The sequence below is a fragment of the Molossus molossus genome, unplaced genomic scaffold, assembly GCF_014108415.1.
Source record: "Molossus molossus isolate mMolMol1 unplaced genomic scaffold, mMolMol1.p scaffold_m16_p_12, whole genome shotgun sequence".
NCBI lineage: Eukaryota > Metazoa > Chordata > Mammalia > Chiroptera > Molossidae > Molossus > Molossus molossus.
In genome coordinates, this window is record NW_023425347.1 from 94,479,313 (window position 1) to 94,502,269 (window position 22,957).

At 60.2% G+C, this 22,957-nt stretch overlaps 2 protein-coding genes across 3 annotated transcripts; one reads left to right on the forward strand and one right to left on the reverse strand.

The window, feature by feature from the left end:
* Nucleotides 1-211: 211 nt before the first annotated feature.
* Nucleotides 212-11,594, reverse strand: LOC118626406 (chloride channel protein ClC-Ka). Of its 2 annotated transcripts, XM_036256072.1 has the most exons (19): nucleotides 11,495-11,594; nucleotides 10,728-10,856; nucleotides 9,811-9,939; nucleotides 9,079-9,218; nucleotides 8,737-8,814; nucleotides 8,575-8,653; nucleotides 7,972-8,097; nucleotides 7,664-7,748; nucleotides 7,454-7,555; nucleotides 6,749-6,833; nucleotides 6,351-6,524; nucleotides 5,941-6,010; nucleotides 5,668-5,778; nucleotides 5,140-5,353; nucleotides 4,170-4,303; nucleotides 1,901-1,989; nucleotides 1,426-1,509; nucleotides 615-701; nucleotides 212-259 (listed from the first exon to the last, which is right to left on the reverse strand). In XM_036256072.1, exons 1-19 carry the CDS (start codon nucleotides 11,592-11,594, stop codon nucleotides 212-214), a joined length of 2,064 nt encoding a protein of 687 aa, XP_036111965.1. The 2 variants fall into 2 exon arrangements, with proteins under 2 accessions (XP_036111965.1, XP_036111966.1); XM_036256073.1 differs by lacking the exon at nucleotides 9,811-9,939.
* Nucleotides 11,595-16,619: 5,025 nt separating this feature from the next.
* HSPB7 (heat shock protein family B (small) member 7) lies at nucleotides 16,620-20,425 on the forward strand. The gene is made up of 3 exons (XM_036256435.1): nucleotides 16,620-16,883; nucleotides 17,432-17,565; nucleotides 18,799-20,425. The coding sequence occupies exons 1-3, from the start codon at nucleotides 16,688-16,690 to the stop codon at nucleotides 18,976-18,978; spliced, it is 510 nt and encodes a 169-aa protein (XP_036112328.1). The 5' UTR covers nucleotides 16,620-16,687; the 3' UTR covers nucleotides 18,979-20,425.
* Nucleotides 20,426-22,957: the final 2,532 nt, after the last annotated feature.

The following is a 22,957-nucleotide window of genomic DNA, read 5'->3' on the forward strand; positions in this document are numbered from 1 at the left end:
ACAGTGGGATGTGCCCTTCCAAGCACGTGGCACCTGTCCCACCCAGGACGTGACATGGTAAATGTGGAGCCCTCTTAGGTGCCTGCTTCACTGGGGAGCTGAGCTGGGCTGGAGGGGAGGGGTGTGTTGTGATGGGCAGAGGGGGGCAGGATGTGTGCCCCATCTCCTTCACTAGGGCAGCGGAGGTCCCTGTTCATCTTGCCAGGCTGGCTCACTTCGGGGCCGGTGGGTTTGTCAGGTTGGAAATTGCTTTTTTCAACTAAAACAGAGAGAAACGGGGGCTTTTGGAGGAAGGAGGTAGAGGAGGTTGAGAGTGGGGGGCCCCGGTGTTATTTGACTCCCCTAAGGATTGATTCTGGAGTGAATATTAGAGCCAGTGCTTCTCCAGGGCACCAACGGGATCGTTGAGGCCCAGAGACTGGCAGGGCTGGCCACTGGTCACAAAAGAAGGTAGGAGTATCCAGGCCAGTGGCCACAGTGAGCCAGGACATGGGGCTCATCAGGGTCCCATGAGGTCCCTCCAAGTTGGGACAGGAAGAAATTGGTGCTGTCCTCCTCCCCAGCCTGTTCGAGCGTGACTCCTCCACTCTGCTCCACCCTCAGGTCCCTGGTACCTCCACCCAAGACACGGTGCCCACGGCTCTGCCCCGAGACGTCACGCAGAGGGACTGAAGGTTCAGCAGCTCAAAGAGGTTGTGTGCCTGGAGGAGGGGTTGTTAGGAAATGCTGGAGGACAGGTAGCCCCCACACCATCCCTCTGGCTTAAATTTATCCCTAACCTGAAGGCTTTGAGCAGAGGTGGGGGAGCGATACCCACATCTCTATGTCTCCCACCCGGGAAGGGGTTGGTGGGCACCAAAGTGATGGTGGGTAGAAGACCAAGACCTGAGCCTGCAATGTCCAATATGACCACAAGGGGTCGCCAGAGTCCACACAAGGGACCAGTAGGGACAATCTATTATTCAGCATCACAGTGTCACAAAGGGTTTGGGACCACCCCCAAATCCCCAACCTGTTTCTTCCCATCCCTGACCCCATACTCCAGGCTCTGTGTTTGTGTGGGGGAGGAGGACGGGGTGGGTATCAGCATTCAAAGCAATTAAATAATTTTCCCAAGATCACACAGGGAGAACGTGGTGGATCTGAAATTGAAACCTATGTGTGCCTTGGGGCACAGACAATGTTAACCGCTGCCTCTCCTGCCCAGAGGCTTCTATTTGCAAGCCCTCCCACTTCCCTAGTCTCTGCATCATCCCATCAACTCTGGAAGTGGGGTTTGGAGAGGGCAGGAGCTGCTCTGCCCATTCTGCAAAGGAGGAACAGAGGGCCACTGTGTGTCTGGAAACAGGAGCCTGTTTCCCTCTGGGGCTCTTCCCCTCTGCCTCAGGGTCCCTGTCTGCCCCATGTTCGAATTCTCCCCATTACCTCGTGCAGGGAGGTCTCCGGAGACAGCTGCAGGGTCACTGGCTCCATGGGGCAGCCCCCCGCCAAGACGTCCTGGAGATACCTCTGGGGACAGGGCAAGGATTATGGGGACCTGGGCCAGCCCCCCCCCCTCTCCCAGGCTGCCCCTCTCTTATTTATTTATTTTTTAAGGTTTTTTTCCTTTATTGATTTTAGAGAGAGAGAAGGGGAGAAGGAGAGAGAGATAGAAACATCGATGAGAGAGAAGATCAATTGGCCGCCTCCTTCATGCCCCCCACTGGGGATTTGGCCCACAACCTGGGCATGTGCCCTGACTGGGAATCGTACTGGCAACCTCTTGGTGCATGGGTCAGTGCTCAACCACTGAGCCACACCGGCCGGACAGGCTGCCCCTCCTCTCCCACAGATCAGCTGGTCCCTCCGCTCACACCCTGCTGACTCCCCAATCCCCCTAATACCCCACATGAGTACCCACTTGGTGTCCTGGAGCCCAGGAAGGTGACTCAGACTGGAGGGCCTGTAGCAAGTGGGCCCTTTGCATGGTGCCCACCAGGATCTGAGACTCTGGGTAAATGGAGAGGAGAAAGAGAGGGAGAGAGCTGGTTATGAAGAAGGAATTTGCATTTCCTGGGCACCTACAATGTGACAATAACTGTGCTAGGTATTCTCATGTCTCTCAGGAACCTACAGCAGCCTATGGGACAGGAACTATTTTCACCCATTTTATAGATGAGGAAACTGAGGCTCAGCAGCACAGAGAGGTTAATTGTCTTGCCCAAGGTCACTCAGCTTTGGCATGGAGGTGTGGTAGCCACAAGAGGCTAATGCTACCAGGGGGCCAGGAGGGAGCTTGCTTACCCTGAGGTTCCCTATGTGGCAGAGCAGTTTGGGGACACCTGCGTGAAGATGTCTGTGCCCCAGTGTGGGTCTTGTCCCTCACTCCCCACAGGGAGATTCACCTCTGGCTCAGCCCAGTGAAGGCACGAGCCTGGGAGCCCACCATGTTCTGAGGTCCTGCTGTGCTGGGGGCTTGGCAAGTCTCACTGGACTATCACTGCAGTTGCAGGTCTTGAGGTGGCAGCCTGGTATTTTTCTTCTTATCCAGTAAAATAAAAACTTTACATCTAGACCTATCTGTGCTTCTCCTTTAAAAACAATTAGCCCAGCCGGTGTGGCTCAGTGGACTGAGTGTTGTCCCATGGACTGGGAGGTCCCGGTTCGATTCTGTCAGGGCACATGGGGTTGCGGGCTTGATCCCCAGTAGGGGGCGTGCGGAGGCAGCCAATGACTGTCTCTCACATTGATGTTTCTCTCTCTCTCTCTCCCTTCCTCTCTCTCTCAAAAACCAATAAAGACATATTTAAAAATAAATAAATAAAATAAAAACAAACAATTAAAGCTATTTCTTGAATGAGCAGCAGGGTCCCGCAGCCCGGGCCTGCGGGTCGGGAACTTTTTGCTTCCGGTGGCTCTAGGAGCAGCGTGGACTTGGTCTCGCAGGCCAATCCTGCCTTTGTTCCAGGAGCTGAAGCCTCTTGGGGGTCCTCCCCCTGCAAATGCGTTCAAGTGGGATACCCGACGTACTCTGTGGGGTAATGTTTAGGGTGTCCCACTTTTGGGGGGGGCTTGGCATTTGGGATGAGGACCTCTGACAACTCCGCGCTGTATTGACCCCCCTTTTTCAGCTGAGGAAACCGCAGCTCGCAGAGTGGTTCACCCCTGGCTCTGCTGCTCATGGGGCTCTGTGCCTCTCGGGGTGGTTTGCGGGTGGCGGGCACCCACATGGCTGTGCAGTTGCTCACTCCACAGGGTCCCTGCCCAAAGGACAAGTGAGGACCAAACCCCAGCTGTGCTCTGCTTCCGGGGGCACACCAGGTCGCACTTTCACAAAGGAGACGTAAAGGTTGGCAGTGGCCCTGAGTGGACACGGCTGTGCCCCCAGCGTACCCTTCCCACTCATACTGTACTGTCTGGTGGCAAATGATGCTCTAGCTAGATGCTTTCCCAAGATCCCACGTATGTGTTTTTTAACAAGGGCTGCTGTTCATTTTCCTTTAAAAGGATGTTTTTCTCATGACATCGGGGATTGTGGCGGGGACTCAGCGGGGAGTGTTTGAAGGGGAGACTGAGGGAAAGAGCCCTTCTTTTTTTTTTTTTATCCTCACCGGAGGATATTTTTCCATTTTTTGTTCAGGTAGAGTGGGAGGGGGAGAGAGGAAGGGAGAGAGAGAGAAACATCGACGTGAAGGGACACATCGAGTGGCTGCCACCCGCACGACCAACCAGGGCCGGGGACAAACTGCAACCAAAGTATGTGCCCTTAGCGGGAACCGAACCCTGGCCTCTCAGGACCGCAGGCCGACGCTCTAACCGCTGAGCCAAACTGGCCAGGGCGGAAAGAGCCCTTCTGAATGGCCCTGGCGGCGCCCCCCTCACCCTGGCCCTCCCCAAGCACAGCCTGGGTTCTAGAGTTCCAACATCTGTCCATGGAGAGCTCCCATCCCTCGTTTAAACATGGAAGCCACCCGAAGTAGGGTGGAACTAATCTCCATGTTAACGATGAGAGAACAGGCTCAGAGAGGGAAGTGATTTCCCCAAAGTCACACAGTTACCGAGCCCGGATTCAGATGGAGGTCTGACAGGTCCGACATCCTGCTTACCCCTTCCTGGGCCTGCCCCTGCTAAGGGGGAGGTGGAGGGACTGCACCTCCCCACTTGCCCCCCCACCCCCTCCTGATGAGCACCTGTGCTTTCCACCAGGGGGTACTGAGCCTTCTCGGTGGAGGTCAGGACCTTGGCCACCTCCTCCAGCGGCATGTCCTTAGCCAGCGTGGTGATGCCACAGTTCATGAAGTGCTCCACAATGACCCGGTGAGAGCTGGGGGCAGAGGGGTGCCCCGTCAGGTCCTGGAGTGGGCACGAGGCGGGTACCCCGGAGAGAGTTGTGCTGGCTCTTGAGTGTAGGCAGGGACTGAGAGGTTCCTGGGGTGAGCAACCCCCAGAGCCCCGAGGTGGAGGGGGACCTGGGGATGGGCTCACTATGGCCTGGCTCTGAATTCGCAGCACCTGGGACCCCTATTTCCCTCCAGACTAGATTTAGTCTATTTTGTTTAGAAGCCTTCCTTGGAGAATGTCATTTGGAGAAAAGTTTGATGGTGAAAAGGGGGGGAAAAAAAGCTTTAACGTTTGAAAAACACCCCATTTTCCAGATGGGGGAACTGTGGCCCAGAGCAAGGGGGCAGCTCGCGTGTGTTCGGAGCTGGGCCCGGACCCGGGACTCAGCCTCTCAGTCCTGCCTCTCAGCGGGCAGAGGCCACTCTGGTCCCGTCTGGTGGAGTGGGGACCTCAGCCTGCACCTCTTCCAGCAGAGCAGCCGTGGGGGGCGGGCAGGGACCTCCCAGGTCTGGGGCTGACTCTGTGTGACCTGGAGCAAGACAGGCACCTCTCCGAGGCCCCGTTTCCAACAAATGGGTGGTATCTGTCCTGCTGTGAAGACAGACTGATGGCCAGTAAGACACGAGGGCCCAGGAAGCCAAGGACTTGCCCAAGGTCAAGCAGGGAGCTGGGGAGACTAGAGACAAGGGAGCAGCTGTGTCGGCCCCGCCCATACCACCCAAGTCCAAGGTCCGCTGCAGTGAGGTACTGGGGGGAGCCCCACCCCAGCCCACCTGACACCATCTTCCTGTCAGTCAGCCTGAGGCAGGCGCCCGTCACCTGATTTTTCGGCCCCGGATCCACGGAAGATAGGGCAGCTTCTTGACAATGATGGTGCCGTCGTAGAAGGAGGGCTGGCAGCTCTGGGCGATGGCGTTGGCGGCCAGCACCGCCATCAGCACGGGCAGCGCGTGCACGATCTGGCCGGTCAGCTCAAAGGCCAGCAGCGCCGTGGAGATGGTGTGGGTCACGGCCCCCGAGAAGGCCGCAGCCCCTGCAGGGGGCAGAGCCAGGGCAGGGGGCTCAAGCCAGGGGCCTGCTTCATGCAGAGAGCAAGGCTGGTGTGCTATGGCCATGGGCTGGGGTGGGCGTGGCCACTGTGGGAGTGCCCCAGTGCCTGGGCTCGGTGACAGAAGAGCAGGGAGGGAGGGGAGGCGGGATCAGGGACAAGACAGGAGCGAGAGAGAGTGCTGGGGGCTCAGGGAAGGGTGGGAGCTCATTGGGGGGCTCAGTGACCATCCCCTGCCCTGCAGAACCACTGGCTGGTTCTCTAAGTCCAGCCCACTGGTGGGGAGCTGGCCCACTTACCTGCCAGGGCATAACCCCCAGGCATGATGGGGTTGATGACCCCTCCGGCCACGATGCCCTCAGGGAAGGCAACAGAGAGGGCCTCCCCTATGAGGCGTCCAGTAGCAGCTCCTAGCCACCGCAGACAGGGTGAGCTGGGCTGGGCCACCCCCACCACCCTCCGTCCTGGAGGACCAGCCTTAGTACCATCCTGGGAAGGGAGAGGGTGGACCAGGAGCCATGATCTGCCCCAATCACCCCAAACCTCTAAGACCCTCAGGACCCCACACTCACCGAAAATGAATATGGGCATAAAGTAGCCAGCAGGCATGGGGATCGTGGTGGCCAGGATCAGCATCCAGAACTGGGGGGGGGGACCCAGAGGGGCAGAGGCTAGAGGCAACTGGGCAAGCGTGGGCAAGGAGGGGGTGTCCAGGGAGAAAGGACGCCCAGGCTCATGCTCAGTGTTGGTGTCTGGTGTCAGAAAAGGAACCTCACTGTGACACAGTGCCTACTGTGTGCCAGAGGCTCACCTTCCTTCCTTCTCAGCCGTACCTTTGAGTAGGTACAATAAGGGTCCCATTTTAAAGACAAGGAAACCGAAGCTCAGGGAGCCCAGGTAGAAGACCCAGGCTTGTGCTGCCTGCACCTCCCACCCCACCCATGACTCTGAGCACACCCCTAGGGGCCCCCGGGGTGCCCACCTTCATAACTAGGAAGAAGGCAAGAGTCCCAAAGACGGTGAACCGTGGGTGGTACCACTCAAACCACAGGTTCTGGGGATCAGGCTCCGCGGGCCAGGGTGGGGACGAGTTCCGGGTCATCAGTGCCCACGAGTTGTTGTCAAACAGAGTGTCCAGGTGCTCTTTCATGGACAGCTGCAGCAGGGGTAGGTGGGAATTTGGCAGGAGGGGGCTGAGCAGCCATCCCTGCCACCCTGTCCCAGCCTGACCTGGCCTCCCCTCCTCTGTGCCATTTCCCACGGAGGGGGGAACTTGGAGCCTCCCCTTCTAGGTGTCATGGGGGTTAAGCGAGATGACAGGAACTAAGTGGGCAGCAACCGGGTTTCGCCACTCCCGCCGCCCCAGCTCAGGGCCCTTACCCGAGAAGCCATGAAGCGGCCCACGCCAGGGGGGTAGGTGATGGAGGCGAGAACCAAGGCCGCCAGGGCGGAGTACAGCGGCTTGCTGTGGGGGTGGGGGAGGAAAGCTCAGGCCCGCTCTGCCCTCTGCCCCCACCCCATGGCCCCACCATCCTGGGGGCTGGCACTGAGGCAGGATCAGGAGGAAGAGCAGCTGAAGCAGAGGCACAGGCCTGGCCCTCTCCAGAGCAAGAGGGTTTGGGGTCAGTCCACCAGGTGTCTGAAACAGGGCGGGGCTGAGCCCTGCTGGGGCCGCACAGAGCCCAGCCAGGCCGGGGTGGGCGGTGTATGGGCCCGTCGAGGGCTGACCTGAAGGGCCAATGCCAGGGGGCAGACAAGGTCTAGGAGGAGGGGGGCTCAGTAAGGGGCTTGGAGCTCATGGCAGTTGGGGGTTCAGTGAGGAAGTGAGGACTCAGGAGAGGTAGGGGTTACATGGAGGGGTTGCTAGCCCTATAAACAGGGGAGCAGTGACTGTGGGGACCTGGAGAGAGGTGTGATGAGGGAATGGGGGCTCCATAAGTGGGGTGTGGGCTAAAGAGGCTTGGGGGCTCAGTAGGAAGATGGGTGCCGTCAGGGGTGGGGCTCTCTATATGGAGGAGTTGTGGGCTCAGAAGGCTGAGCTCCTGGGAAGGGTCTCCCTGGGAGGTCGGCCCGGCCGGAGCCCACCTGGTAGCCAGCAGCTTGGAGGTGACAGGATTAGTCTTGACGAAGGTGAGGAATGTTCGCTGACAGAAGAGGTAAGCACAGCTCAGGATGCCACAGACGGCCCTGCGGGGAGGGCAGGTGAGTCCAGAGCCCCTCCCGGAACCAAGGGCAGCAGTCCAGGCCTGGGGGAGGCCCCATGTTGGGCTCCAGGGGCCCCGGGCACCCACTCACCCTAGCGCCACAAAAAAGAAGATCTCTGGCAGGTCGAAGGGGACGTCCACCGGGAAGCTGGTCTTGAAGAGGGAGGTGATGGTCCCTGGCAGGGAGGGGCGTGGGGGTCACTCCCACCCCAGCCCTGGCCCTGCCCCCTCCCAGCCTTGCCCTTTCCACCCCCAGGGCCCCCCACCATTCATGCCCAATACAGGGCAGCTCCCTCTTATCCTCCTAGGAGACGGGGGAATGGGAGCGGAAGAAAAGGGGAGAGGGAAGAAAAGACAGGAGGAAGGATGGGGGTGCCAGGTGACCCAGCGGGGACTCACCCTGCTCGCTGTTGAAGACCGCCAGGAGGCGGAACATGAAGGCCCCGCAGGTGGCGGCGAAGAAGCCCCTCCAGTAATCCCAGACGGAGAAGTGGGAAGACATCACCTCGATGCTGAACAGGACACCTGGGGGCGACACTGAGCTTAGGCAGAGCCCCACCTCCAGCCACCCGTGCCCTGACCCCCAGTCCTGCTCTCCGTGGCCCGGGGCAGGGCGGCCCTTCCCTCGGTCCTGCAGAAGCCGAAGCGCGGGGTGGCAGGGCGGGCGCTGGGCTGCCCGCGGAACATGCCCGGGCACCCTTCTCAGCCACCGCAACCCTCGCAACAGCCCTGGGGTGGGACTGTTGTGATCCCATTGCCCAGATGAGGAATAAGGTGACTCCCTGGTCCAGGGCCACGCGGAGAACTGGGTCTCACCGTCTGTCCAAGGCGACCTTGAAGCGCCCCCCTACACCGGCTTCCTCACCCCCACCCGAGCCGCAGGACTGCTGTAGGAACTCAGGCCCCTCAGTGGGCAGAGGAGGGAGCTGGCCAGTCTGGCCCCTCCGGGGGAGGGCTGCGGGGAGCCCCAGGGTGCGGGGCAGCCCGGGGAGAGGGTCTCACCGCTGAAGGGGGCTGCGAAGACGGTGGCCACGCCCACTGCCGCCGCCGCCACCAGCATCTCGTTCTGCTTGATCTTGTTCTGGGGAGAGCCGCAGCCCGGGCTCAGGATCGCCGCCTCCCCTCCCCCTCAGTCCTCCAAGGGGGCCTCCCCGGGCCCCTCACCTCAGATTCCCCGGTGGTCTTGGTGCGCACGCGGCCCAGGTAGGCAGCCATCATCACACACAGGTGCACAAAGGGGCCCTGCCGGGAGGGGGACACAGCTCACCTGGCTCCTCCCTCTCAGGGCTCAGGGTTGGGGCAGAGGGAACCTCACAGCGGGCTTGCCCCACCTCATTCACCTCTGCTGTCTCCCCAGCCCCTTTGTCACACTCTGGAGACCCCACCTGCCTCCTCCCCAAGACCGAGCCCCACAAGGCAGGCCTTGGCCTGAGTCCCATCTGACCCAGCTTTGGGGAGGAGACAGGGAAAAGGCAGAAGTGGGGGTGCTCTCAGGCCTGCTCATACCACTTTGCCCAGGAAGATGGTGCTGCCGCTGGCCAGGGTGCAGGTGAGGCCCACCACCTTGGCCCCGAAGTTCTTGATGTCCAGGTAGTCCTCCAAGACCACGCCAGACAAGATGGTCTTCAGCTCCGGGATCCCAGAGCCTTGGCAGCAGGAGGGACAATCTTTGCATTAAACTCAACACTCTACCCTGCAGTGTTTCTCACCACCCTCGGGTCAGGTCCTTTTAAACCCTAGGGATTAAGATTCCTAAACCCATTTTTCAGATGAGGAAGCTGAGGGTCAGAAGGGGGCTGTGAGTGGTGCGTATCCTTCCCGCTGGGCCTGGCAGATGGCTGTGAAGACCAGGGCGAGGGGGAGACCCAGGGTAGAATCTCAGGCCACCCTGGACGCTCCCCTGGAGTTCCCATCTGCTGACCTGGAGCTGAGGCAGAGCTGAGAGGCCCTGGGAGCTGTGCCCTCCCTCGGCCCCTCCCTAGGAATACCCTTGGCACCAGCCCTGCCGGGGAACCTGCCGCCAGGTCTCCCCTGTTACGGCCCAGAAAAGCTCTCAGAAAGGGACCAGAGCCATCAGCGATCGGTGTGACTTCTCGCGGTGTGAATTTGGGCAAGTGAAATGACTTCCCTGAGTCCTGCTTCCTGCCTCCACCATTAAAAGCCCGAGGGAGATGAGAAGGTTTGGGCCAGTGGGGAGGGACGCAAGGCGCACAGGCAAGTGGCGGCGACTGGGCTCACCTCCCGAGAAGGGTGTGATGCTCTGCGAGAAGCCCGAGGAGAAGGAGACCAGTGCCATGGGGTACACAGTCCAGGAGAGGTATCGAAGCAGGTGGCTATCGCCAATCTCCCGGTACAGCCACTTGTGTGCTGGGGACAGCCAGAATCAGGGACCACCCACAGACTCTGCAGCCCTCGGGTGCCCGCTTACTGACCAACAAACACAGGCTTGGAGCGGGGAGGCCCTGGCCACACAGGGAGTGGCAGATCCCCAAGAGGAGGCAGGAGCAGGATGCTGGGTCCCTACCCAGCTTTGCCACTCCCTGGCTGAGGGACCTTGGGCCAGCAACTCAACCTCTCAGAGCCTCTGTTTTCCTGTCTGTCAAATGGGCTAGTGATGGTACCTCCCTCTCAGGGTCATTGTGAGAAATAAGGGTGTAAAGCTCCCCAGACAATGTCTGGTGCAGAGCAGGTCCTCGTGGTGACACCTGAGCAAGTCTCCCAGAGAAGGTGTGTTACACCCTTCCGGCCCCACACCTCCTCCTCCAGGGAGCCCTCATGGTGGAGAGAGTTCTGCTGAGGCCTAGTGGTCTAGGCAAGTGCCCTCCCCCAGAGCTACCGAGTTGAGAGCAAGGAGGGAGGGAGGAGAGGGAGCCCAGTGGCAGGAAGAGGGGGACAGAGTTCTGACGACAGAAAAGCCTCTTGGGAACATTCTGGTTTCTCGCCTCACTGTGCAGTTGAGGAGACTGAGGCCCAGAGATGGGCAGGAACTTATCCAGGGTCACACAGCAAGTCAAGAGCAATGCTGGGACCAGACCCAGGCCTCCTCCTCATGGACCCCTCCCCCACCCCGCTGCACCTGGTGGTGCATCAGGCGTCCCCGAGAGCGTGCTCAGCAGCTGGGTCCAGAGCAGGCATGCGTGCCAGGGAGTGCTTACCTCGGACCACACGCCCCACCATGAAGCTCATGGTGTAGCTGATCAGGGCCATGAGCACCCCGAGGGTCATCAGGAAGTACCAGTCCTCACCCACACGGAACAGCCTCTGCTTCAGCCACTCCAAGCCTCCTGGCACAGGGGTACAGGGTCATGCCCAGAGCCAGGTGGGGCATGGACAGCCCCTTCCCTGGCAGCCTGCTGTTCAGGGCAGGCTGGGGCAGGTAGTCCAGTCCAGGGTCGCCTGGAGGGGGCTCTGCCTCACATGAGGGGCAGAGCGGGAAGGTGGCAGCACAGGGGGCCTTTGACAGGTCTACCCTCTCCCCACCCCTGCTCCGTATTGGGGTACTTATGGAAGCATGATCAAGGGGCAGGGGTGTGGAGGGGTGCTGGGAGCTACAGCTTTCTCTGGTATCGCCTCAAGGTCCATGGCTTAGCGAACACAAGCGTCCAGCAAGATCCTGTGTTATGCCAGGACCTGTGGGGCTGGTGTTGGGCCGGAGAGCACCCTCTGGGCCCCTAACAAGGCCCCTCACACGGTGATCAGGCCTCGGGACTGCATTCCCAAAAGGCAGAGGCAGGCGTCTAGCATGCCTGACCCACAGACAGATGGACAGACAGATCCCTTCCCTCCCTGCCACCAGGAGACTGGGCAGCGATGTCCAGGGCAAGCAAAAGGAGGGCTCTCAGGGGGTGGGAGAGGTGCAGCCTGCAGGGGGCGATGTCCCGAAGGGTCTTCCATGGGGAGAAGAAGGGGACCTAGCTCTCACCTCGGATGCCTCGGCGGATGCGGGGACACGGGCCCCACAGCTCCTGAAGGGTCACGGGGTCCCCCGAGGAGCCTTCACGCAGCCCTACCAGCTCCTCCATCTGGTCCCTGGAGCAACCACAGAACCGGACTCTCAGTGAGCTGCTCGGCGCCCTTACACTGCCCTTGGCCCTTCCAGTGTTGCCAGTTCCCAGATAGAAAGGAGAGGTGGCCTTTCCCTATGCGTGTGTGTGCATGTGTGTGCGTGTGTGCGCGCACCTGTAAAGCTATCAGGAGGGACATAGGCCCTGGCATGTCACTGAGGGTGTGCATGTGTGTGTAATGTGTGGGGTGGGGTGGGGGTTCCTATCTGTGCCCCTCCTGTGCAGCTGCAGATTGGTTAAAGCAGGTCCCCAAGTCTCAAGGCCCCCTTCCCCCTCCTGTGGCCACCGCTCCGACCCTCCCCGACATGTGTCTGCTTCCACCGCTCGGGACAGTCTCCTTGCCCAGTGAAGTCACTCCCACTGTGAGTCCCCCTGGACTGCTCTGACTCCTTGTGCCCCTCCCCAGCCCCCTCCCCCTCTGCTCAGACCACAAAGGCAGAAAACCACCAAGCCCATACGGAAGGTCGAAATGAGATGCTGGCTCCCTGGCCCCCACCCTCCTGCTCCTGCCCTGCTCGACCGGGCAAACTCCCTCCAAGTCCATCCTCAGCTCTGCCCCAGCAGCTCCTCACCTGTGGCCGGCTACCCTGCTGTGCTGCCAGGCTGCCCTTCTCCGACAGACCCCGTCGCCTGCAGCTCAGTGCACCTGCACAGGTGTATGTTCCACCAATCAACACCCCTCCCTCCCCCACCCCGCCCTGCCGGGGATTACTGTGGCCATTAAGAATGCCCTTGACAAACCAACTGGAACCGCCCAGGCCCACTGAGCCGCGCAGCCCGGAGCAGCCAGAAGGAGCCGGGAGCAGGGCTTCCCGACACCCACCAGAGCCGCAGAGCCTGCTGCAGGCGGGGTGGCCCTGGGCCCTGGTGGCAGACTTCATTCACACAGCAGGATGGCGAGGGTCATCTGGGGGGCTGAGGGTCAGGGCTGGGGATGGAAGGGGTTTGAAAAGGCAGAGAAGGAAGAGGGGAGGAAGGGCAGGGCAGAGGTGAGGGCACTGCCATCACCGCCCCTTTGCTGTGTGTCAACAACCCACACTCCGTGAGTGCTCACGGAGCCCGAGGGGGGCGGCATTATCCCCACATACAGAAATGGAGTCTCAGAGACGCAAGGCTGTGTGTCCAAGGTCACAGAGTCAAGCGGCGGAGCTGGGACTCCCCCGGGTAGCCTGGCTCCGAAGCCTGCACAGCGTCCGCGGTCCTGCCCTGAGCCCACCTCACTCAGAGGTGGCGAGGAGGCCAACAAGCTGAAGCAGAGGTGAGTCCCAGCGGCCAGGGCCTGGGAGGAACTTAGACTCGATCCTTGTGTCCAGCTCATCCAATCTCAGGAAAGTGCCTCTATCACAGCACTTCTGGGTACCCAGACTCTGTGGCACCCCAAACAGAGGGTAGGAGCCAGGATGGGGTATGGGAGTGGGGCATGGTAAGGGAATAAGCACACCTGGCTACGTCCAGGACTTTTTTTTTTTTTTTTTTTAATCCTCACCCGAGGACATTTTTCCATTTTTTGTTCAGGTAAAGTGGGGGGGAGAGAGAGGAACATCGATGTGAAGGGACACATCGAGTGGCTGCCACCCGCACAACAGACCAGGGCCGGGGACAAACTGCAACCTAGGTACGCGCCCTTAGCGGGAACCGAACCCGGGTCTCTCAGGACCGCAGGCCGACGCTCTAACCGCTGAGCCAAACCGGCCAGGGCCCAGGACTTTTAAGTCTAGAGCTCAGTTCACCCTCCCAGCGGACTGATTCAGGGACAGCATCACCATTTTGCAGATGATAAATGGAGGATCAGAGAGGTACGGTCACTTATCTAAAGTCACACAGCAGAGGCTGAACCCAGACCTGGACTGTGTGGCTTTTCCCCCACCTGGAGCTCCTCAAACTCCCGTGGCTGAATCAACCAGGGCAAGGTTTGGCTGCAAAGCAGAGGATTTTTGTCTGATGCCACTTTCGAGAGATTTGGGCAAGAGATCTGGGACAACTGCCTTCTCCCCCTCCCCTAAGAAAACCCCCTCCCCTCTGAAAATCATGATGACTCTTCAATGACTTGTTAAAATCCCGAGCCCCCAGCCATCCTCTGCCCCTAGGTGCCAGGCCAAGTCAATCCCAAATAGGGGCATGTGTGTGTGTTGTGTGGGATGTGGGGTGGGGCCCACCTTCACCTTGGCCACCCCAAACTGTTGACTGGCCACCCTATTGACATCCCAAACCCATCTCTGGCCTCCAGCCGCTGCTGGCTACAATCACACAGCCAGTATCACCAGTCAGCAGGCACGGGACGCCCACACCCTCACCCCCGACCTGTGAGCACCAGGAAACTGGGAAGAGGGCAGCAAGGAGGTGTGGTGCCCGTGGCAAGTCCCTCGCAAAGCCATTTCCCCCACATGCCAGTCCCTCAACTTCTCCCCCTTCGTCACTGAGCGCCAGCAGCAGGGAAGAGGAGAACAGGCTCGAAGCCTGAGCATCTCTGCCCCCTGCAACTGGTCCCCCACCACTCAGAACCTTGGTTTCCTCTTCTGCCCAACAAGGGTAGCCTGGGAGCTATGGGGGCAGGGGCCTCCCTGCCTCATTCATACCAGACTCCAGAACCTGGAACGGTGCCTTGCACATAGTAGGTGTTCAATAAGTAACTACTGAGTGCCCAGCTGGTGTGGCTCAGTGGTTGAGCGTCGACCCAGGCACCAAGAAGTCTCCAGTTCAATTCCCGGTCAGGGCACATGCCCAGGTTGTGGACCCAATCCCCAGTGGGGGGCATGCAGGAGGTGGCCGATTGATGATGTTCTCTCTCATCGATGTTCTCTCTCATCGATGTTTCTATCCCTCTCCCCCTCTCCCTTCCCCTCTCCCTAAAATCAATAAAGAAAAAAAACTTTTTTTAAATAACTGCTGAGTGGTTTCCAAACACTGGCCTGTGGGCTGGCTGTGTGGGGAGCTGATGGAAACAGACGCCCTCCCCAGAACCCTAAATTAGAATCTTGGGGTGCAGGGTAAGACTCTGTTTGTTCAAATGCCCCCGGTGGTTGGGATGCCCTGGCAGGTTTGGGAATCAAGCATCTGATCATCTCTGAAGCTCCTTCTATCCCTGTGAGCTGAAGGGAGAGCCAAGCCCAGAGACAGGGGAATGTCCTCGATGACCTTTCAGGGTCCCTCCTGGCCACTGAAGCCAGTGGATGCAGTATATGTGTGGGTGACGCCTAGGGGTGGGGGGGAGGGGAGGAGGCACGGTGGGCAGGGGTGGGGAATGAGGTCTGACTCCAGGAGCAGTGACTCAGGCCCTCAGCACCATGACAGTGTGTCTGCATTTAGCCACTGGCTCCTGTTTCCCTGGCGGGCGGCAGGCTTCTGGGCCCCCCCACCCCACCCCCACCCTCTTTCCATCTTGCCTCAGTGCTGGTAACTTCCTGGCAGCCCCCTGGGCCAGGATGGGTGCCATGGGACAGGCAAAGTCTCCACTGGGGCGACAGACCCCTCTTTCTCCAGCCAGTGCTTTGGCCCCACTTCAGGGACCAAGCACCAGAATTACCCCATAGATGGAACCACAAGAGTGCAGTTCTGTGGGAGCCAGAGAAAAGAGAAACAGTGTCCACCTTCAGGAGAGCCCAATCCAATGGGGACACAGGTGAACCCCTGCCCTGGAGGAACGGCCAGCCTGATAGACGAGGGGACAGCAAAGAAGTCATAGACACAGGAAGACCAGGTTACACTGCCAGGTGCTGGGGTGGGCATCGGGACAGGGCTGCAGCAGTCAGAGAGGCCTGCATGGGGGGGGAAGGCAGGATTGGAGAGGAGAGCTGGGCAGCAGCTAAGGACCCTCTCCCCTCCCGGAATGGCCTTTCCCTGCCCCACCCACGTCAGTCCTGGCTCTGCTGAACCGTGGGTGACAGACAGAGGCTTCTCGGGGTCTTCCGGGCCAGTGCATCTCCAAAAATGTATGTTCAGGTCGCCCGGCCCCCTAGAGGGCTTTGGACCAGATGTGTCTGGTTTGAATTCCAGTTCTGCCGCTCACCCAGTGCAAGCCCGCCCTCCCTGTGCGGCTGCTTCTCCGTCTATAAAATGGGAACGACGCCTCCTTCCAGAGCTGTGTGGGGGTCAAAGCCAGAGCTGGAATCATTGTCTTCCGGGACTCTGTCTCTCACGGACTCCTGCCCCTGCAGTCCCCGACGTCTCCTCTGAGCGGGAGGTCAAGCAGAGTTCCCAGAAATATAACCTCCTAGGTCTTTCAGGACAATTACCAAATTACCTGAGTTGGGGCCCAACTCCCAGCCCTGCCTCAGGCTGTTAGCTTTCTCCTCTTGGGGCCCGTAATGTTCCAGAGTGTGTATGGCAGGGAGGGGGTGCAAGCATGGAATCTGGGTCCCAGTGGGAGCTGGTAGGGGGACAGCTGCACATTCTACCCCCCCACCCCCAGTCCTCCTAAGAGATGCAGTAAACAGCATCTCCCCTGAGGGGAGGACCCCTCACCTCACACACTCTTGACCTCCTGACCAGGCATCTCGTGCTGTCCCCAGAGCTATGGCTTAGGCCCCTCTGCCCTGACCCTCCACCACCCAGCTCCCCTCTTTACCAAGGGCTGGAACTTTGGGGAGAGGGGACAGGAGCTAGAAAAGCTGCAGGGTTTGCAACCTGGTGGGGGAGGCACGGTCCTTGAGAGCCCCGGCTGGTGGGGAAGATGGAGACAGAACTGCCCCCCACAAGGGCCTGGGCACGGGGGTCTGAGTGGCAAGGGGACAGCTCTGGCCCGCTCCCCGCTGCGGTGCCGAGGCCCCAGGCTGGCGTTATGGGCCTGGAATGCCAGGCTATGAGCTCAGCCTCACGGGCCCGCGTGTGTTGGACTGTCAGCAGGACCGTCTCGCTGGAGAAGATTTCCAGCCCCCTCTGGGCCACAGCGAGGCCTAAATTTAGCTAGTAGACAAGGGGCTGGCCCCGAGCCCGGGACGGTCGGGCCTTATAAAGCACCGGCAGTCAGGGCCCTGCACGCTCCCCCGGAGCCTGCCGCCCACACCCTTTCTGTCCACCCCTGCCCGCCTGGCCAGGGCCCGGCTGCCCCGTGGATGAGCCACCGGACCTCCTCCAGCTTCAGAGCGGAGAGAAGCTTCCACTCCTCCTCCTCCTCCTCCTCCTCGTCCTCGTCCTCTGCAGCCCGAGCCCTCCCAGCCCAGGACCCACCCATGGAGAAGGCCTTGAGCATGTTTTCTGAGGATTTTGGCAGCTTCATGCGGCCCCACTCGGAGCCCCTGACCTTCCCAGGCAAGTGCTCGGGCTCTGAGCGAGCGGGAGACGCTCGGGGAGGGGACACCAGCTCCCAGCACCTCTGAAAGTTGCTGCGGTTGCTGAGCTGCCAGGAGCAGGTGCCTCATTGCTGCAGCTACATGTGGCCACTAGGACAGATGTGGCCACAGGGACAGATGTGGCCACGAGAATAGGCAGGCCTCCAAGGAACGGTTGTGACCAGGGGTCAGCCTATGGTGTCAGTGGCCACACAGGGCCTGTGGCCAGGTCCTTGCTGGAGCTCTGGAAGGCTGCGTGAGGTTGAGGGGTGGCATGCATCCTCCACTCCAGGTGTGGGTGGGATGCTACAGACAGTGACACACACACACACACACACACACACACACACGGCATCCTGCCGTGGAGAAGGCAGGCTGCAAGAGGTGAGGAGGGGTGGGCAGGGCGGTTAGGAGCAATAGGGAAGTTAGGCCTGGAGGGCCTCCCCTCTCCCCAGGAGAAGGAGCCAGAAACCTGAGTTCTGGGTGCGAGCCTGCTCTGTGCTCAGCTCACGGCAGCCCTCCCCACAGCCCGTTCTGGGGGGCCGGGCAACATCAAGACACTGGGAGATGCCTATGAGTTTGCAGTGGACGTGAGCGACTTCTCCCCTGAAGACATCATCGTCACCACGTCCAACAACCACATCGAGGTGCGAGCTGAGAAGGTGAGCCTGCCCACCCCACCCGGACCCCCGGTTCTGCACCTGTACACTCTGCCCTGTGTCCCCATTCCCATGTCCCCTCAATTCCCTAGGGCAAACTGGAGACCTTGCTCTTGTAGCTCATGGGCCTCGGGATCCCCGTCTCTGCCTCTCTCTGCCCCAGGACCTGTGTTTCAGGAGCCAGCGCGGCTGAGGGAGCCACAGGGGGGTGGGGGGGTGGAGCGATGCAGGCATGGGCACTGAGCGGTGAGGTGAGGGGGGGATGAGAGGAGGGAAACTGGTTGAGTGGGGAGAGATCTTCTGGCAGGCATGTGGGGGGCTCACCTGGGAGCTGTGGGAACAGCTCCCCCACTGACTCCCATCACGCCCTCTTCCCTCTGGAATCCTGAGGCCCAGCCCCCATCCTGGGACCCCTGATTTAGAGTCCCTGCAGTTCAGGATCATACACTCCAAACCCCACACCCCCTCTACCTATGGGTCTCAGGGTCACTGGGTCACGGGGGTCTCTGTTCCAGCTCCCAGGAGGCCTGCACCCTGGAGGAAGGTGTGGCCCAACCGGGGCAGGGATGCTGTGCCCCGTGGGCCACAACCCAGGTGCCCGTTAAAGGAGCGGGGCTGCCTGAGGCTTTGGCTAGATCCCCGGTGCCCGGCGCCCTCCCTGAGCACAGGATGCTAGATGCCTGGGCACCCTGTCAGAAGCCAGGACTGCGGGCACCAGGACCAGTGGGCAGCATGTTGTTAGCCCTGCCACCCCCACCAGTGACTCAGCCACCCGAGGCTCCTCTGAACACTATGTGCTGACCAAGCCGTGGGGGAAGGGCCGCCAGCCCAGCCCTGACTGTGGACACCCAGTGTGTCTGGGTGTCCCAGAGGGCCGGGCTCTGCCCTGTGCCACCTTCTCCTCATTGCTCAGGAGCCCGATTCTGCCACCAAACCTCCTCTGTTTCTGAGCCCCGGCCCCCCAAGCCTATTGCCTACCTGTTGGGACCTTTGGACTCATCTGAGCACCTCTGCACCTGTCCCTGCATAGCCCTCAGCTTGTGGCCGCCCTCATCCTAGCCAGACCCTCCCCCGGGCCTCCTCCACACCTCACAGCGGAACCCCACGTCGGGTGTGGGCCCAGCTGGGTTTAGACTGGGGCGAAGCTGGGCTTAGACTGGGGAGAAGGGCCTGTGGCTTGACATGAGCCACACAAGGGTGGGGGGCAGCCTGCCCTGACCCATCGCTCTCCCCCAGCTGGCAGCTGATGGCACGGTCATGAATACCTTCGCCCACAAGTGCCAGCTGCCGGAGGACGTGGACCCCACCTCGGTGACCTCGGCCCTGAGGGAGGACGGCAGCCTCACCATCCGGGCGCGGCGACACCCGCACACAGAGCATGTCCAACAGACCTTCCGGACAGAAATCAAAATCTGAGGGCCTCTCCCTTCCCCGGCCCTCCCCCGGCTCCCCCACCCCCACCCCCACTGGTCTGCCAGAGTTTTCCTAACCCCCTAATGACATCTTCCAGGACATCTCAACCCAAGTTCCAGCCCTGACACCCCAAGATCCCAACCAGGCCTTCTGCTCTGCCCAGGACAGGCCGGGCCCCCTTGCCTACCTGTGGCCCCAGATTCCAGATGTGGCCTTTTGCTCAATCTAGAACAGCAACTGGGGTGGGGAAAGGAAGATCCCAAGGAACCCCCTTGGGGAAGGGAGATGAGGAGAGGCAGGATCTCTGGGCAACTAATCTGCGGGACAGACAGGTGACCTGCGGAGTCTCTGCAGGGCAGGGGCGAGAAGGGGACCTGGGACCCCACTGGCCAAGGGCAGCAGGAGAGGCAGAAGGTGAGGCACAGGCAGATCTCCAGGGGGCCAGGGGGGCCAGAAGAAGACAGCCATAATGGAACCCTCCCCTTTTCCACTCTCTAAGCCCCAAACCAGCTGTCAGGCTGCCTGCCCACCTGGTGCCCCCATCCCGCCAGCTGTGCCAGGACAGGGCCACATTGTGTCTGTATACAGATGGGGTTTTTCCAATACAGCTGGTTCGTGATAAACCTTGTGAAACTCCTGCCATCTGTCACCTGCTCATGTCCCCAGGCAAAGCCAGGCTGAGGGCGGGGCTGGTCCTTCAACCACCCCACTGCTCCCCCAGGCCTGGCTCCTGGGGCGTCCCGAGCAGAGGTGGGGGAGAGAGCATGGTGGGGCTTTGGGTCTGAAGGTAGACCAGTGTCTTGCCGACCTTCCCCATGGCCAGTGGCCTGCTCCGTCCTTCCCCTCCAGTCTGTGCATCTAGGGTTCGGTGTGTGTACCACACAGCGGACACGCACCTGCCGCCCTTCAAATGCTAAGCATTACCATCGGCTGAGTCCAAGTTCGGAATTCTAAAATCAGATTGCAATTTCCTTTTTATCAACGGGGAAACTGAGTCTCTGAGCAGCTGAATGTCCAACTTGCTCACCAAAGGTTGGATTCCAACCCAGGAAGTCGGAAGCTGCTCTCAAAATGCCCCCCACCCCTCTGTGCCCTGGGAAGTAGTTCCCCTCTCTCTGCCTCCCTTGGCCTATGCCCCCTGCCCCCCATCTTTCTGCTGGAGACTGCCCCCAACCCAGTTCCCTCCGAGTCCCCAGGCCAGGGCAGGGACCTCCAGACAGCCTTCATTCTGGGGCGCCTCTGCTGCCCGCGGTGAGCCTGGCTCAGTCTCCACACACAAAAACTGGAGTAAGGGGCGGGGTGGTTCACAGTTAGTGGGGGCCCCCTGGGGCCAGCCTCTACTCTCTGTGCCCCGGTCTGTGTTCTGTAGGGTGGCCTCTCACCCCTACCATTCTGAGGCCCCCAGGGGATGACTGGGGGAGGGGGCACGGGAGGGTCCTGGCATTGTACCCTGCACACATAATAAAGGACAGAATCACAGACTTCTGGAGACCACCTGGCTGAAGTTCTCAAACTTGGGGTGGGTTTGGAGGCAGCTGGGGTGGGAAACCCCAGGATAAACAAACATGCCTTCCTTGAGATTTTGGGGTGGGGGTGATAGCTCAAGACCTTACAGAAATGTGGGTGTCCTTTGGCCCCCTTCCTTGACTCCCAGACCCGCCTGGGCAGGACTCGGAATTATTTCCGTGAAGAACCGTGCAGTGCCTTCTCTTCCAGCCGCCAGCAGCACCTGCTGCTATGGCCAGGCACTGTCAGGCGCAGGGACACCAGGGGTGGGTCCGCTGCACTGAGTCCTTGCCTTCCTGAAGCCTATCTTGTAGCAGATGCCCACTGGGGATCAGAGAGGCTGAGCGATTGGCCCAGGGTCACACAGGCCCTGGGGCAGAGCCAGACTGAAACTTGGCCGGGGTGTTGGCTAGTTCAGGGAGTCTGGCTGCTGTCTGGGGGGACCCCTCACACACACACACACACACACCCCACCAGGTGCCCCCGAAGTCGCCAGGCCCGGCCAGTGCCCAGTGCGCTGGAGCTGCAAGCACGAGGGAGGGAGGGTGGGCCGGTATTTCCAGCCGCTGTGACTCACCGATTCCACTGAGCTATTTGCAGCCCCAACACTCATCAGCCAGGGGTTTGGGGGAGGAGCGCGACCAGCCCCCACCCTTCCTCGACTCCCACACTCCCACCTGCTGGGGCAGGCTTACCTTGGCATCGGACCCCAGCCAAGGCCCCCCACCCTGGCCCTGGCTGGGAAAGGGATCAGCTCCCCACGTGGCTAATGGGGCCGAATACTTTCCACCCCCAACCCCCACACCCCAGCCGCCCCCTCCCCACACCGGGGTTTGGGAGATGAGGGTCGGGCAGAGGACAGAGCCCTCTGGGGACAGGACACGTCCAGACTGAGGAAGCCTTCCAGCCAAGGTGACCCTGTGGAGAGGAGGGTGGGAGGAGGGGCCAGCAGGCTCGCTCTCCTCGGCTCCGCCCCCGAGGCTCCAGCCGGCAGCAACGCTTTGTCTTCTAGGGCCCCCCACCCCTTCCAGGCTAAATATAGGCCTGGGGGGGGGCTGGGCCCCCACCTTGACAGAATAATTATAGCAGTCCCATTCATTGAGAGCCCAGAGTGTGCCAAGCACACTGCTCATTCCTACAACAGTCCTGCAAGGTGGGTACCAAGGAGGGCATGCAGGTTCAGAGAGGTCAAGCAACAGGCCCAAGGTCACCCAGCTTGGAAGTGGCATGGCTGGGATTTGAATCCTTGACTGTGGCTCTGGAAAGCCCTCTGCAGGGTCAGCCCAGATCTGTGACCCCCACCACCAGGGGTCCTACCAAGGCAACTCCCCCCCCCCTTCCTGGCATCCCGCAGAGGGCACTGCACATCTCACAGCTTTTGGAGTGGGCCTGGGCAGGGGCAGGGGAAGTTGAAAAGAAGGCACCACCCAGAGCGAGAGAACCGTGAGAAGGTCCAGGTTGGGTGTTGTCGGAGATCCTGAGGGGTGCGGAGGACCTAGGAGGACTTACTTTAAAGATCTATCCCAAGCCAAAAGCCTCCTCCTCCAGAAAGCCTTCCAGAGCTACCACTCAGAGTCACAGTCGGGCTCAAAGAACTCTAGATCCACACCTTGTTTTCTTTTTTTTTTTTTTAATCCTCACCCGAGGACATTTTTCCATTTTTTGTTCAGATAGAGTGGGAAGGAGAGAGAGAGAGAGAAACATCGATGTGAAAGGGACACATCGAGTGGCTGCCACCCGCACAACCCATCCAGGGCCGGGGACAAACTGCAACCGAGGTACATGCCCTTAGCGGGAACCGAACCCGGGTCTCTCTGGACCGCAGGCCGACTCTAACCACTGAGCAAAACCGGCTAGGGCCACACCTTGTTTTCAACAGAAATTCAAACTCACCTTAAAAGAGCACATGGGTCCTGACTGGTTTGGTTCATCGGCCGTTAGAGCATCAGCCTGCAGACCGAAGGGTCACAGGTTCAATTCTGGTCAAGGGCATGTACCTGGGTTAGAGGTTCCAACCCTGGCCCCTGTCACGGTCGTGTGGGAGGCAACAATCTATGTGTCTCTCTCACCTTGATGTTTCTCTCTCTCTCCCTCTCCCTCCCTTCCACTCTATCTAAAAAATATCAATGGAAATATATCCTTGGGTGAGGATTAACAGAATAATAATACTTTTTTTTTGCAAGAGCACATGGGAGGGGCAGACCCTGGGGCCTCACAGGCTTGGTTGGCCAGCCCTGTGGGATCAGGGAGGGGGAGGGCCTTGCCTAGGGTCACACAGCAAGTCAGTGGCAGAGATGGAATGAAGACCCAGACCTCCGGAACCTCAGGCCAGGGCTTTTCTACCAGACCAACTTCCCACTCACCTTTCCCCAGCCAGAGGTAAGCCCCATGTCCCACACTGCACCCCGCAGCGCCCCCTCCACCCATCCACCCCTCTATCTGCCTTGGGTCCCAGCTGTGCAAGGGCCGAAGCATA